General features: G+C 44.5%; 1 protein-coding gene across 1 annotated transcript in view; it reads left to right on the top strand.

The window, feature by feature from the left end:
• SRMS (src-related kinase lacking C-terminal regulatory tyrosine and N-terminal myristylation sites) overlaps positions 1-12,825 on the top strand; it is a 51,731-nt gene extending 38,906 nt beyond the window's left edge. Inside the window, exons 6-8 of the mRNA XM_082226200.1 lie at positions 3,331-3,512; positions 6,984-7,140; positions 12,263-12,825. Coding sequence (XP_082082326.1) covers positions 3,331-3,512; positions 6,984-7,140; positions 12,263-12,456 — 533 coding nt within the window. The 3' untranslated portion in view covers positions 12,457-12,825. The remainder of the gene's footprint in view (positions 1-3,330; positions 3,513-6,983; positions 7,141-12,262) is intronic.
• The last annotated feature ends 2,852 nt before the right edge of the window (positions 12,826-15,677 follow it).

The raw sequence follows: 15,677 nt of genomic DNA, 5'->3' as shown, positions 1-15,677 counted from the left end.
GTTAGTCTGACTCAGAGTAAACCCACTGAAATTAATAAGTGTGACTATTTAGGTCCATTAATTTCAATTTGTCCACTGCAAATAAAAGCTTAGTTGGGTTCAACCTAGTGCCAGGCTGCTGACAGTCTGATCATCGGCTTGCAACTGCAAAAATAAAATAAAATCATGTGGGGCAGAAAACTTTTTTACGGCAAACAAATGGGACAGGAGAATTCAAGGCTGTGAGACAATGCAATAGTCTGTTTTTTGTTCCTGGTTATTTCTTACCCGCCCTTCGCCCTAAAGTCAGGTTATGTAAACTGAAATTGAAATTGCAAAATAATGAGTAATCAACAAACCACAAAACAACCACAATGGAAGCAAAAAAATGATGCATTTTGATAACACCACTCACAGGGAGGAGAACTGCAAATTAGCACTTTAATCTGGGGCCTTTTAGAAATGAGTGGGATATTTTTTAATGTATTTTTTTCTCTCTCTTGGCTTTAATGTATCCATATGGGGTGTTACTGTTTGTCTGCTTGGTTGGTTGTAAGTTGCATTGGGTTGCCCTGGGCAAGATAAAGCAACTGACAAATTAAATCAATAAATAAGCTGCAAAGTCTCAGCCCAGATAGACCTTAATGGGGAAGGAGTTCCACAGTTTGGGGGCCACTGCAGAGAAGTCTCCACCACAAACCACTGCACACCAGACCTATGAAGGTGGCAGCATCAAGGCCTTCTCCACTCATCTCAATAGCAAAGAAGCCAGTACCCTGAGAAATTGCAGGGTGTTCTTTTTTACACAACCTGGAATGAGAATTTCATCTGTGCCTAATACCCTTTAGGGCTGTCATACGTCCAGATATTTTCCCAGACGTTAATGGGATTTCAAAGGCAGAATAGACAATTGAAAAATCACAGTTTCTTTGTGTTTTGGGTTGTTGTTGTTTTTTAAAAAAGCTTTTAGGATGTCCTGAAATATGACAGCATTATAAGACAAAGGCCTGAGGCAGAGCGCTGACTAAGCCACAAATCAGGATGTCAACTCCTTGTTTAATTGTGCACCTGCCGAAACCCGGGAATATTCTTTTAAGAAAATTGACTCTATCTAGAATGGATTTGATTCTCCAAAGCATCGGAGCTGGAGCTCCCCCAAAGTCTAGGGAGGCTTCAAAGCAGATTAGATGAATTTTTGGAGGAAGGGGCTCCCTGCGGGTGGCTACCAACCATGGTCCCCCCCCCACTGCCAGAGGCAAGATGTCTCTGAATGACACACACATGGGATCGTTAGCAGAGGGAGGGTTGTTACGCTCAGGTCCTGTTTGCAGGCTTCCCATAGGCATCTCATGGGCCACTGAAAACATACTGAAAAATAATCATAGCTGTCAACTTTTCCCATTTTTTAAGGGAAATTCCCTTATTCCGAATAGGATTCCTCACAAGAAAAGGGAAAAGTTGACAGCTATGAAAATAATGCCTTTATGGACAGAGGTACTGAACATTATGCACACAAGTACAGGTTATGATCTCCCAAGAAACCCTGAAATAACTCTCTTTTTCATCATTCTGAAGTCATTAATAGTGATTTACAACTCATTGCTATGCAGCTAACAACAGCAAAACAGCGCATTGCAAAAAATTGGAAAACAATAACCCATAACTCATTGGTTATGGAAAACCCCTTGGGACATGGGTGGCGCTGTGGTCTAAACCACTGAGCCTCTTGGGCTTGCCGATCAGAAGGTCAGCGGTTCGAATCCCTGCAATGGGGTGAGCTCCTGTTGCTCATTCCCAGCTCCTGTCAACCTAGCAGTTCGAAAGCACGTCAAAGTGCAAGTAGATAAATAGGTACCACTCCGGCGGGAAGGTAAACGGAGTTACCGCGCGCTGCTCTGGTTTCGCCAGAAGCGGCTTAGTCATGCTGGCCACATGACCTGGAAAAACTGTCTGCAAAAGCGGACAAACGCTGGCTCCCTCAGCCTGTACAGCAAGATGGGCGCCGCAACCCCAGAGTCGTCTGCGACTGGACTTAACTGTCAGGGGTCCTTTACCTTTTTTAATGGAAAACCTATCTTAATGATAAAACTTACATATAAGAAAAACGCAGTACATAAAAATCAAGAAAAAAATTTATTGAGGAGTGGGCCTTATTCTTACATTTCTGGAATGACAATGTAAATATATTTTTTCTTTAAATTTATTCATGGCACCAGTGCTTTTTTTTCTGGGGGGACGCAGAAGTATGCATACCCCTAAACATTTTGTGAATCTTTGTACTTTTGTCCATTTACTGTATTTATTTTCCCTGATTTGAACTATAAAATAGTGATTTTCTTGAGTCAAAATGAGAGTACTCCTAAATATATATTTTTTTTGGGGGGAGGCACTGCATGGCACTATAGAATTGCTTTATTATCCCTCTCTCCTCCACATGCCTTTTGGCAACAGATTGCAATAATATAATATGAATAAATTTATTTAAAAGAACAAAAAACCCAAGGTGCAGAACCAGATGAGACGACTCTTCTTATGCTCATATGCATGTGTTGAAGACAAGACAGCAAAGAAAATGTCATCTGTTTCCTGATTGAACCAGGAAGTATAAAAAACAGCAAGTGAGGTTTGAACCAGTTTTGGCTATTGTTGTTGTTGTATAGTCGTTTTGTCGTGTCCGACTCTTCGTGACCCCATGGACCAGAGCACGCCAGGCACTTCCGTCTTCCACTGCCTCCCACAGTTTGGTCAAACTCATGCTGGTAGCTTCAAGAACACTATCCAACCATCTCATCCTCTGTCGTCCCCTTCTCTTTGTGCCCTCCATCTTTCCCAACATCAAGGTCTTTTCCAGGGAGTCTTCTCTTTTCATGAGGTGGCCAAAGTATTGTAGCCTCAGCTTCAGGATCTGTCCTTCCAGTGAGCACTTAGGGCTGATTTCCTTAAGAACGGATAGGTTTGATCTTCTTGCAGTCCATGGGATTCTCAAGAGTCTCCTCCAGCACCATAATTCAAAAGCACCAATTCTTTGGCAATCAGCCTTCTTTATGGTCCAGCTCTCACTTCCATACATCACTACTGGGAAAACCATAGCTTTGACTACCATAGTTGGCTGGGAAAACCATAGCTTTGACTTGCTTTGTTGGCAAGGTGGTGTCTCTGCTTTTTAAGATGCTGTCTAGGTTTGTCTTTGCTTTTCTCCCAAGAAGCAGGCGTCTTTTAATTTTGTGGCTGCTGTCACCATCTGCAGTGATGGAGCCCAAGAAAGTAAAATCTCTCACTGCCTCCATTTCTTCCCCATTTGGCAATTAGTGGAGGTTAACTCACTCCTTTTGTTTGTTTGTTTGTTTGTAGGTGCAGCAGGGAAGGAACTGACTACACACCACTTTCTCAGCATCTCTTGCCAAGTAGCCGATGGCATGACCTACTTGGAAGAACAACACGTTGTCCATCGAGACTTAGCAGCCAGGAACATTCTGGTGGGCGAAGATCTTGCTTGCAAAATCGCAGACTTTGGTCTTGCCAGGCTCCTCAAGGTTTGTTCAAGGAAGAATTGGAGACTTGGCTTACTCCTGCCTATCTAACTCCTTTCACTGAAGGGCCTCGCATGCGCATATAGGAAAGAATCCACAATGTGCTTTTTTGAAACTATTCATACTGCAAATGTTCAGGAGCGGGGGCGGGAAGAGGTATTGTCCCTCTTTTATTGCAGTGATGCAAACAAAATCTGCTCCTTTTCCCTTTTGGGGTATCCAAGAGCACATATAGAGTCCTTATGTAGGTCCCCTATCAGTTGGAGAAAATAATAATAATAATAATAATAATAATAATAATAATAATAATAATAATAATTTATTATTTATACCCCACCCATCTGGCTGGGTTTCCCCAGCCACTCTGGCGGCTCCCAACAAAACACTAAAATACAAAAACCTATTAAACATTAAAATAACAGAGGCCAACTAGAGAATATTGAGAGACAAAGCAGCTAGTAAGCCTGATCTTTATTCAACTGTTGCAACTCACCACATGCAGGAGGGAGAAGGAACCCAGAACAATGGTGTGCAAGCCCTTATACAGTGGTACCTCGCAAGACGAATGCCTCGCAAGACGGAAAACTCGCAAGACGAAAGGGTTTTGGGGTTTTTGAGTTGCTTCGCAAGACGATTTTCCCTATGGGCTTGCTTTGCAAGATGGAAACGTCTTGCAAGTTTGTTTCCTTTTTCTTAAAACCGTTAATACAGTTGCGACTTGACTTCGAGGAGCAACTCATAGCACGTGGTGTGGTAGCCTTTTTTGAGGTTTTTGAAGACTTTGGTGATATTCGAAGCTTTTCCAAAACTTTTCCGACACCGTGCTTCGCAAGACGAAACAAACCGCAAGACGAAAAAACTCGCGGAACGAATTAATTTCGTCTTGCGAGGCACCACTGTATAGACTTTTGAAATTGCCCACCCTCCAGCTCAAGGCCACCCCCAAAAACATCATACATACATCACAGAAGGAGGCGGTCTACAACGGAAATCCTGTCTGCCAGGATACCTGACAATGGCCAGTGATTGCTTTACCTGGGCAGCCTGGCCATTCTTTTGTGATGGTAAATACTTTAATTCCTGAATCCAGGTCACAGGCTCACCCTATTCATACACAAATACGCCTTTAAGACAGGTAAGCAAAAGACAATGGAGAGACTTTCCCATTTCCTTCCCCATTTGAGGTCAATTTGGGAGAGTCAAAATGGCTTCAGGATTGCTCTCCTGTACTACTTCAGACACATGGTTTACATACTTATGTATGTGTTTGCCTTGTAAATTTATGAACATTTAATTTATATATTTGAGATCTTTAATTCTTATAACAAATGTGTTGGTGCTGACCTTTAAAGCCCTAAATGGCCTCGGTCCAGTATACCTGAAGGAGCGTCTCCACCTCCATCGTTCTGCCTGGACACTGAGGTCCAGCGCCAAGGGCCTTCTGGCGGTTCCCTCACTGCGAGAAGCCAAGTTACAGGGAACCAGGCAGAGGGCCTTCTCGGTAGTGGCACCTGCCCTGTGGAACGCCCTTCCAGCAGATGTCAAAGAGAACAACAACTACCAGACTTTTAGAAGACATCTGAAGACAGCCCTGTTTAGGGAAGCTTTTAATGTTTGATGTATCACAGTATTTTAATATCCTTTTGGAAGCCGCCCAGAGTGGCTGGGGAAACCCAGCCAGATGGGCGGGGTATAAATAATAAATTATTATTATTATTATTATTATTATTATTATTATTATTATTATTATATAACAGCAGTGTAGAGCCAGTATGCCCTTCCTGAAGGCAAAAATGTGGCAGCTAAATCTGATGTGTGAGACGCATTATGGCATTTCCTTAAATCTTCTTTTTTTGTTAAATCAGCTATGGGAAGGACAATTAGATTGAACCTGCATTCTATGGGGAAGGGGTCCTAATTCCTTTTTTATATATATAAATTTTTTATTAGTTTTACAAAAAAATTTAAGACAATACAAACATATATAAAGACATACAAACACGTATAATTTCATAACCTTTTTTTCATAGACCGTGTTTCTCGGACTTCCCCATACCTCCCCTTTCTGCATCCCAATGTCCAAAAGTTTTTAGCAACTCTAAATATGTCTGTCAGTCCTCTGTCCTCTTAATCTTTCCTTCAGTCTAGTCTTATATCGCTGTAACCCTTTCTTACTCAAACCTCGACATTCTAACCTTCAGCAAGTTTATAATAGTCCTTAAGGTAGATTTTAAATTTCTTCCATTCTTCTTCTGCCGTCTCCTTTCCCTGATCGCGAATTCTGCCAGTCATCTCAGCTAATGTCATATAGTCCATCACTTTCATCTGCCATTCTTCCAGGGTGGGTAAATCTTGTGTCTTCCAATACTTTGCGATGAGTATTCTTGCTGCTGTTGTAGCATACATAAAGAAAGTTCTGACACCAATTGGCCGACAATGCCCAAGAGAAAGGCCTCTGGTTTTTTAGGGAAAGTACATTTAAGTATCTTTTTCATTTCGTTATATATCATTTCCCAGAAAGCCTTAATCTTCGGGCATGTCCACCAAAGGTGATAGAAAGTACCTTCAATTTCTTTACATTTCCAACACTTATTATCAGGCAAATGGTAGATTTTTGCTAACTTGACTGGGGTCATGTACCACCTGTAAATCATTTTCATAACGTTTTCCTTTAAGGCATTACATGCCGTAAATTTAATACCGGTGTTCCACAACCATTCAAAGTCAGCAAACACAATGTTATGACCAATGTCCTGTGCCCATTTAATCATAGCCGATTTAACTGTTTCATCTTGTGTATTCCATTTCAGCAGCAAATTATACAAGGGGTCCTAATTCCCCAACATCAACTCACAACCTCAATCCAATTTCCCTCACCAAAGAAGCTACTCTAGCCGTGGAACTGAAATAATTTTGGCACTTACAAATTTGTGGTGGCATAACACGAAAGGAAGAAGGTGGAAAGGGCTCCTTTACATGCGTGCTCAAATTCTGCTTACAGCTGTCCCCGGGTATCAATATTTGGCCAAGGACACAAGATGTAGTTGCTAGAACAGGCCTTTGATCATTCGACAGCTTTAGCTTCTGAGGTCTCTTCCAGAGTACCAGCTTCTTATGCCTCCTGATTTCTCGGCCCAAAGTTTGCAGGCAGGATAGACAACATCAGTCTATTTATTCAGATTTGTTTACAGGGAGGTTAGACTATATGGCGCCTAGCAAGTGTTATCACACACTTTCCAGAGAATTTCTCTTTCACTTTACTTATTGCAAAAAAGTTCGTTGTTTGGGGAAGGTGGCTTTGTTGCGCAAGCCCTCTCAAATGACTGAAACTGTGTGACTGTGAATTCACTGGTACATGACTGAATCCCACCCAAAAATAGCAGAAGTCTGGAAACACCCTCAGGTGTAGAAGCAGCTCTCAAGTGAATAATTTTGATGGCTCTTGTTAAGAACCCAATCTTGGCTTCCTTCCAGGATGATGTTTATTCCACCACGGGCAACGCCATGATCCCTGTGAAATGGACGGCGCCAGAAGCAGCTATCTACCAGACCTACTCTCCAAAATCGGACGTTTGGTCCTATGGGATTTTTCTCTATGAGGTGTTTACGTATGGACAGTGCCCATATGAAGGTAAAGTATTCAAGAAACAGTCATTGCCCTGCTGTAATCTTAGGGCACGCTTCCTCAACCTCGGCCCTCCAGATGTTTTGAGACTACAATTCCCATCATCCCTGACCACTGGTCCTGCTAGCTAGGGGTCATGGGAGTTGTAGGCCAAAAACATCTGGAGGGCCGAGTTTGAGGAAGCCTGTCTTAGGGTATGTTCAGATTAGTTGCTTAAAATCAAGTAGTAGTAGTAGTAGTAGTAGTAGTAGTAGTAGTAATAATAATAATAATTATTATTATTATTATTATTATTATTATTATTATTATTATTATTTATTTATTATTTATACCCCGCCCATCTGGTTGGGTTTCCCCAGCCACTCAGGGCAGCTCCCTGCAGAAAATTAAAAACACAATAAAACATCCAACATTAAAAACTTCCCTAAACAGGACTTCAGATGTCTTCTAAAAGTCAGATAGTTGTTTATTTCCTTGACATCCAATGGAAGGGCGTTCAACAGGGTGGGCGCCACCACCAAGAAGGCCCTCTGCCTGCTTCCCTGCAACCTCACTTCTCGCAAGGAGGGAACCGCCAGAAGGCCCTCGGCGCTGGACCTCAGTGTCCGGGCTGAACGATGGGAGTGGAGACGCCCCTTCAGGTATACTGGGCTGAGGCCATTTAGGGCTTTAAAGGTCAGCACCAAGCAAGGTCCCCACACACAGTTGCATTTCAAACCACATTTGCAGTGTTGTTCACATCAGAAAAGGAGCAGGGATGTCTTCACCCAACACATGTGACCTTTTTGGTTTCCGTGTCCCTGCAGCCCCATCTTCCATAAACTCCTATTCATGAAGTTGTCAGCTGTGCATGCGTGCTCACCTGCGCATGTGCGATGGCTGTCTCAAACGTTCACATTACAGTGGTACCTCTGGTTACGTACTTAATTCGGAGGTCCGTTCTTAACCTGAAACTGTTCTTAACCTGAAGCACCACTTTAGCTAATGGGGCCTCCCGCTGCCGCCACACCGCCGGAGCACGATTTCTGTTCTCATCCTGAAGCAAAGTTCTTAACCTGAGGTACTATTTCTGGGTTAGCAGAGTCTGTAACCTGAAGCATCTGTAACCTGAAGCGTCTGTAACCCAAGGTACCACTGTACTGCTTACTCCACATCAAGGTTTCTGGCCAGATTGAAGCTGGTTTGGAAAGGAAAGAAACAGATCTAATGGCAGGATTTGCCAAGAGACTAGCCGGAGTGATATGGATTGTGGCAAATGTTGTGTGAATGTGACTCAGAGCTCAAGTTCCACCACTTACAGCAGCAAATACTGGGTGATAAGCAACTTTAGGTTTGCAGCCTGAACATGTGCAAATTGGCATTCCACACTAAGGTGGGAACTCAGTTTTTAGTGATTAGAAATCAGAGCCGTGCAGGCCTTGGAAATGTTATGGGGGGGGGGGGACTGCTCCTTTTTCCTTATGTCAGGGGTCAGCAAACTTTTTCAGCAGGGGGCCAGTCCACTGTCCCTCAGACCTTGTTGGGGCCAGACTATATTTTGAAAAGGGAAAAAAGGAACAAATTCCTATGCCCCACAAATAACCCAGAGATGCATTTTAAATAAAAGCACACATTCTACTCATGTAAAAACACGCTGATTCCTGGATAATCTGCGGGCCGGACTGAGAAGGCAATTGGGCCAGATCTGGTCCCCGGACCTTAGTTTGCCTACCCATGCCTTGTGGGATATGCAAGAGCCCATACAGAGTCCTTAAGTGGGTCACCTATTGGTAGGAAATAATACAGAGGCCAACCAGAGTATATTGAGAAGCAAAGCGGCTAGTAAGCCTGATCTTTATTAAACTGTTGCAACAGGGTCTCCACTCACCACACGCAGAAGGGAGAAGGAACCCAGAGCAATGGTGTGCAAGCCCTTATATAGACTTTTGAAATTGCCCCCCCCCTGTAGCCCAAGACCACCCCCCTAAACATCATATATACATCGCAGAAGGAGGAGGTCTACAGCAGAAATCCTGTCTGCCAGGATACCTGATAACGGTCACTGATTGCTTTACCTGGGAAGTCTAGCTATTCTTTTGTGATGGTTAATACTTTAGTTCCTGAATCCAGGTCACAGGCTCACCCTATTCATATACAAATATGCCCTTAAGACAGGATTTGCAAGCAAAAATACAATGGGAAGGCTTTCCCCATTTTCCTCCCTTACTCCAGAGGAATATTTGAGGTCATTTGGAGAGTCAAAATGGCTTCAGGATTGCTTTCCTGCACTATTTCAGACACGTGGTTTATATATTTAGGTATGTGTTTGTCTCGTACATTTATGAACATTTAATTTATATTTGTTTGGGGTTTTTTTACAAAATATTTATTGAAAGTTTTTAAGATATAACAAAAAATGAAAAATAAACATACAAAATAAAAAACAATTAAAAACACACATTAATTTTCAATAACATAACTTCCGTACACTTATTTCCTCAGACCTCCTCACACCTCCCCTCCTTGTATTCCAATTCAGTTTGTTTGTTCAGCAAATCCTTACCATTAAACTTTTACCCATCTGTGAATCTTTTTTTTTTCATATCTCCTAAATCATTACAGCTGGAAACCACTTAGTTTCTATCCAACATCCTTCTAACATTCATTAATTTTACAATATTTCTTTAAATAGTCTTTAAATTTCTTCCAGTCCATTTAATTTATATTTGAGACCTTCAAGTTCTTATAACAGAAACTTTGAAAGGAATTTCAGGTGTGGGTAATAATATCTAAATTGCTTCACGTTATCTCAGAACTCAAAGGACATAAACTATGTGAGATCCAATTAACCCAAAGTCCACCGCTGGGCAATACCTTTATCAGGATCAATCAATAACTCAGGAAAATGTGACTCACTTTCAAGCTCTCCAAAACTCTTCATCAGGCAAGACGTTACACAAATTAAGAAGGCAGCTGGAGGAGGGAAAAATTAGGCTGGATTTTACAGCCATGGGATCTACTTAAACTGAAGATTGCAGACTAATTACCTCCCAGGTGCTAAGATAATCAGACAATGGGATCCTGGGCTCCCTTGCAGACAACCTGTTTATGGAGCATTCATTCTGAATTGTTTTCTGGGGGGATTATATAGGATTGCATCAAGCAATATCACCCCACAGTTTCTAGTGAATTTTCATATCACTTTCCTGATCACAGAAAGCCCAATATTTTGGAAGGAAACCACATTTGTTGCCAAGGGATCTTAACAGAGCAACCTGCATTTGGCAGTGTGTGACAGGGGCAGTCTGGAAGCACCCTAAGATGAAGAATTGAAAAATGTCTCCTTAACCCCACTAGCTAGGAGAAAACCTGGCAGACAACCCAGTTCTGCCCCACATCTTAAACCAGGGTGGGCAAATACTTTCAGTCTAAGGCAGTGATGGCCAAACTTGGCCCTCCAGCTGCTTTGGGACTACAACTCCCATCATCCCTAGCTAACGGGACCAGTGGTCAGGGATGATGGGAATTGTAGTCCTGAAACAGCTGGAGGGCCAAGTTTGGCCATCACTGGCCTAAGGGCTTTTGCATTTGCTTCTATGCAACTTCACCCTTGGAGGCGTGGCCAGAGTCAAAAGTGGGTGGGGCAGCAACAAGAGGGCGGAGCAAATTTTTACATTTGTGCAATAAGCCGATAGGATCTACACACACACACAGCCTCTGTCCTCCATCCAGCAAGAGGGGTTATCAGAGTTCAAGGACCCAAGATGAGAAGCAGAATTGCTGAGGGGTCTGGCCTGTAGGGCTGCATTTGGTCCTTGGATGCAAGGCTATCATAATCTAATATCAAAGACATGTAGAGTTGGAAGGGACACTGAGGGTCATCTATCCCAACCCCCTGCCATGCAGGAATAGGCAGCTGTCCCATACAGGGCCCGAACCTGCAACCTTTGTGTAATCAGCACCATGCTCTAACCAACTGAGCTATCCGTGCCTGACTATTGCCTTCAAAAAAACACCCCAGGTTTCTGGGCAGGCGTAGAGCAGAAATGAAGAGGAATGAAGCAGTCTTTGTTTAATGTATATATTGCGGTTGCCACTGTGGTCTAAACCACTGAGTCTCTTGGGCTTGCCGATCGGAAGGTCAGTGGTTCAAATCCCCGCAACGGAGTGAGCTCCCATTCTTCTGTCCCAGCTCCTGCCAACCTAGCAGTTTGAAAGCACACCAGTGCAAGTAGATAAATAGGTACCGCTCCAGTGGGAAGGTAAGCGGCGTTTCTGTGCACTCTGGTTTCTGTCATGGTGTCCTGTTGCGAAAGAAGCGGTTTTGTCATGCTGGCCACACAACCCGGAAAGCTATCTGTGGACAAACGCCGGCTCCCTCGGCCTGAAAGCGAGATGGGCACCACACCCCATAGTCGCCTTTGATTGGACTTAACCATCCAGGGGTCCTTTAAAAGTAAAGGGGACCCCTGACCATTAGGTCCAGTCGCGAACGACTCTGGGATTGCGGCACTCATCTCGCTTTATTGGCCAAGGGAGCCAGCGTACAGCTTCCGGGTCATGTGGCCAGCATGACTAAACCGCTTCTGGCGAACCAAAGCAGCGCATGGAAACGCCATTTACCTTCCCGCCGGAGCGGTACCTATTTATCTACTTGCACTTTGACGTGCTTTTGAACTGCTAGGTTGGCAGGAGCTGGGACTGAGAAGTGGGAGCTCACCCCGTCACTGGGATTCGAACCGCCGACCTTCTAATTGCCAAGTCCTAGGCTCTGTGATTTAACGCATAGCGCCACCCGCATCTCTAGGGGTCCTTTGCCTTTACCTTTTATGTATATATTAATGTAATAAATAATATCTATCTAATACCTGGATACAGTGGACGCTCGGGTTGCGAATGTGATCCGTGTGGGATGCACATTCACAACCCGCAGCGTTCGCAACCCGCAGCGCTGCGTCTGTGCATGCACGGGTTGCGATTTGGTCTTCTGTGCATGCACCAAATTTGGTGCTTCTGCGCATGCGCAACCTCCGAAACCCAGAAGTAACCCGTTCCGGTACTTCCAGGTTTCGGCGCATCCATAACCCAAAAAAACGCAACCTGAAGTGTCTGTAACACGAGGTATGACTGTATATGTTATTGCTTCCAGGGATGACCAACCAAGAAACTATCCAGCAGATCACCCGGGGGTACCGCCTCCCCCGTCCCAACAGCTGCCCCGCTGAGGTTTACGGCGTCATGCTGGAGTGTTGGAAAAGCCACCCAGAGGACCGGCCGCCTTTCCACAGCCTGAGGGAGATGCTCTTCTGCATCTACAAATGGGGCCACTACCCATTCTCTTGAAGGAGGGGAGAGATAGCCACCAACAGCATTTAGAAATGGACAGCAGATCCTATATCCCCTACAGGACTGGCAGAACTGCTAGAAGCCAGTTCATGTCAGCCTTGTTGCAGGAAGAAGCTTGGGGTTATGTGAAGGCCTTGTTTTCGTGGAGCTACATCACAAGATACCCTGATTATGGCTGGGGTGGCAGCCCCTTTTGGGTTTGCTGCCCGCACCTGCCGGAAGATAATTCGCTATAGATCCTGCACAGCCAAGACGCCATTGCAAAGTCGTTTCAGCACCCTTCCTATGCAAACCGCGGACTAAGATTGGATTCCTTGCCATGCGTGCCAGTTGACTTTCATTACTCAATAAATGTGTGCCAAGAAACGGGAGGTGATGTTATCCTTTGGGCGCAGCCTGTTAAATGCACGACGAATGGCCTCTGTTTCATTAGCAGTGCCGTGAGACAGATCACTGTTGCCCCCATTTTACAGATGATAGTAGGCAAATAGTTGCCCAAAGTAAAAAACCCCCAAACACCATTGTGTCCATACGTAGCCATCCAAAAACGTCACCGCTGCTGTCGACTCACTGCCGTTCAGCTAAGCACTGTTTGAACTGCCTCGTCTTTTGAGTAGGATGTGTGCATTCACGGCTAAGGTGTGATTATATTTGGATTTGGGTCTCTCGCAACCGGAGTCAGTGCACAACACATTAGCTAACCACCTCCTACAAAATAAGGTCAACGTGTTGATTAAGGATTTAAGCACTGGGAGGAAGAAGACGTTTGTACTGCACGGAAGCCACTTCTCCCTCCTTGGGCAAGGAACACGTCAACCACCCATCGGGAAGCTTCGTTAACGTGTGACCCCGAAATTTTGTATCCCCTCCAAACAAGAGGCCAGAGTTTTGTGCTAGTTTTGAACCGTTTTGCACCACGAACCTGGGTTTTGTGCTATCCCCCCAAACTGAATTATTGGCATCAGTTTGGAGGGGATCCAAAATTTTGGGTCACATGAAGCTCCCATCAGCTGCTCCAGCAAAAGAACAATGGAGAGCTCCCTTTAGGCTCCCAATTCTTCCTTTGAAGCCTCACACCACGCAAGACATCAGGTGTAATGGAAGTCGCCATGGCTTCCCCCATAAGAGCCCAGGAGGACAAATGGGGAGGCTTGACAGGCCAAGTTCACCCCTGGATTAAGAACATGAGTTTCCTTGCACTTGGAGAATTTACTTTCACTGCCAGATCAGTCCATATAAATCAAGTTGACTGGTCCCAACTTTGATGAAACGTACCGTATTTTTCGCTCTATAGGATGCACTTTTTCCCCTCCAAAAAAGAAGGGGGAATGTGTGTGCGTCCTGTAGAGCGAATGCAGGATCCTCGGCTTCGCCGCGAGACGCCTGACCTGGAAGCCGGAGGAGGAACAGAAGGGTCTCCTTCTGTTCCTTCTCCAGATTCGCTGAAGGGCGCTGCACCTTCTCCCTCTCTGCGCGGCGCCTCTCCTGTGAAGGAGAGGCGCTGTACAGAGAGAGAGAAGGCGCAGCGCCCCTTGAGCGGCGCGCCTGTCCAGCGAAGCTCGAGGAGGCACAGAAGGGTCTCCTTCTGTTCCTTCTCCAGCTTCGCTGAAGGGCGCTGCGCCTTCTCCCTCTCTGCACAGAGAGAGAAGGCACAGCGCCCCTTCAGCGACGCGCCTGTCCTGGCTTCTGCTTTAGCCCTGTGCAGCCTCTTCGGGCAGGGGGAGCCTTCATCCCGCTGCCCTGAAGAGGCTTGGCGCGGTTATCCCAGAAGCCAGAACAGCCACACGGTATCCCAGAAGCCAGATCCCTCTTGCTGTTCTGGCTTCTGGGGTTCAGAATAAGTTTTTCTTATTTTCCACCTCCCAAAACTAGGTGCGCCCTATGGTCCGGTGCGCCCTATGGAGCGAAAAATACGGTATGCTTTTCCATCGAATAATAAGAAAGCTGAAAGCTCTTCATGTTTTTTTTTTAAAAAACCAAACCACTTCATGTTATACACTCCCCCCAGTTATGGTGAGTTTTAATGTGAGATGCATTTGACCGCAGAGTCACATGGATGTATTTTCACACCCCTTTTGGACATGTCTCTCCCACCTTGTCTTAATGCCTATGTCTATATAAAACTGTTCAAAGTCCATCTATCCCATGAATTTATTTACCGTATTTTCCCACCTGTAAGACAGCCATGTATAAGACGGCCCCTATTTTTACAGACTCAGATTTAAGAAAATGGGGGGAGATGTATTTGTGTATAAGACGCCCCTAATTTTTCACATCATTTTTTATGGGAAAAACCTAGTCTTACACACAGAGAAATACGGTGTTTTTTTAATATAGATTTAGCAAGGAGAAATGGAGGTGTTTAGTGACTATAACCTTTTGGAAGAGAGTTGTTAAATTAATAGGATTAATATAATTAGAGAAACAACCTGTGTGTGTGGTGCTTTTTTTAAAAAAAAATTTGTATCCATCTCTCCTTTTGCTGAAATTGTGTGTGTGTGTGTGTGTGTGTGTGTGTGTGTGGATAAGCAGGGAGATATACAAATCATGCAGCAAATTAATGGGCAAAGCTATGAGTGACCATTTCCTGGGCTCAGGCCCTGCTTGCAGGATTCCTACAGTCATACAGAATCATAGAATAATAGATCTGCAATGTACCCAAAGGTCATCTAGCTCAACCCGCTGCAATGCAGAAATCTCAACATTGTTTAGCTACAATGAGAACAGGGTGCTGGACGGGATAGACCATTGGCGCGACCCAGCAGGCTAGTCTTACGCTCATGCAAAAATACAGTGGTGCCTCGCAAGACGAAATTAATCCGTTCCGCGAGTCTCTTCGTCTAGCGTTTTTTTCGTCTTGCGAAGCAACCCTATTAGCGGATTAGCGGATTAGCGCTATTAGCGGTTTAGCGGCTATTAAAGGCTTAGCGGCTATTAAAGGATTAGCGGATTAGCAGCTAAAAGGCTATTAGCGACTTAGCAGCTTAGAAAAAGGGGGGGAAGCGGGGGGAAATCGGAACACTTGCAAGACGTTTTCGTCTTGCAAAGCAAGCCCATAGGGGAAATCGTCTTGCGAAGCAGCTCAAAAACGGAAAACCCTTTCGTCTAGCGGGTTTTCCGTCTTGCGAGGCATTCGTCTTGCAGGGCACCACTGTATTAATACCGTGTTAAATGAAACATATTGTCAAATATTGTCCTGGAGCTCATTCCAATGCAAT

Source organism: Podarcis vaucheri, assembly GCF_965113315.1.
Source record: "Podarcis vaucheri genome assembly, chromosome: 6".
NCBI classification, from domain to species: Eukaryota; Metazoa; Chordata; class Lepidosauria; order Squamata; family Lacertidae; genus Podarcis; species Podarcis vaucheri.
The sequence above is the reverse complement of the archived record's forward strand: the minus strand, read 5'-3'. Positions and strand labels throughout refer to the sequence as shown.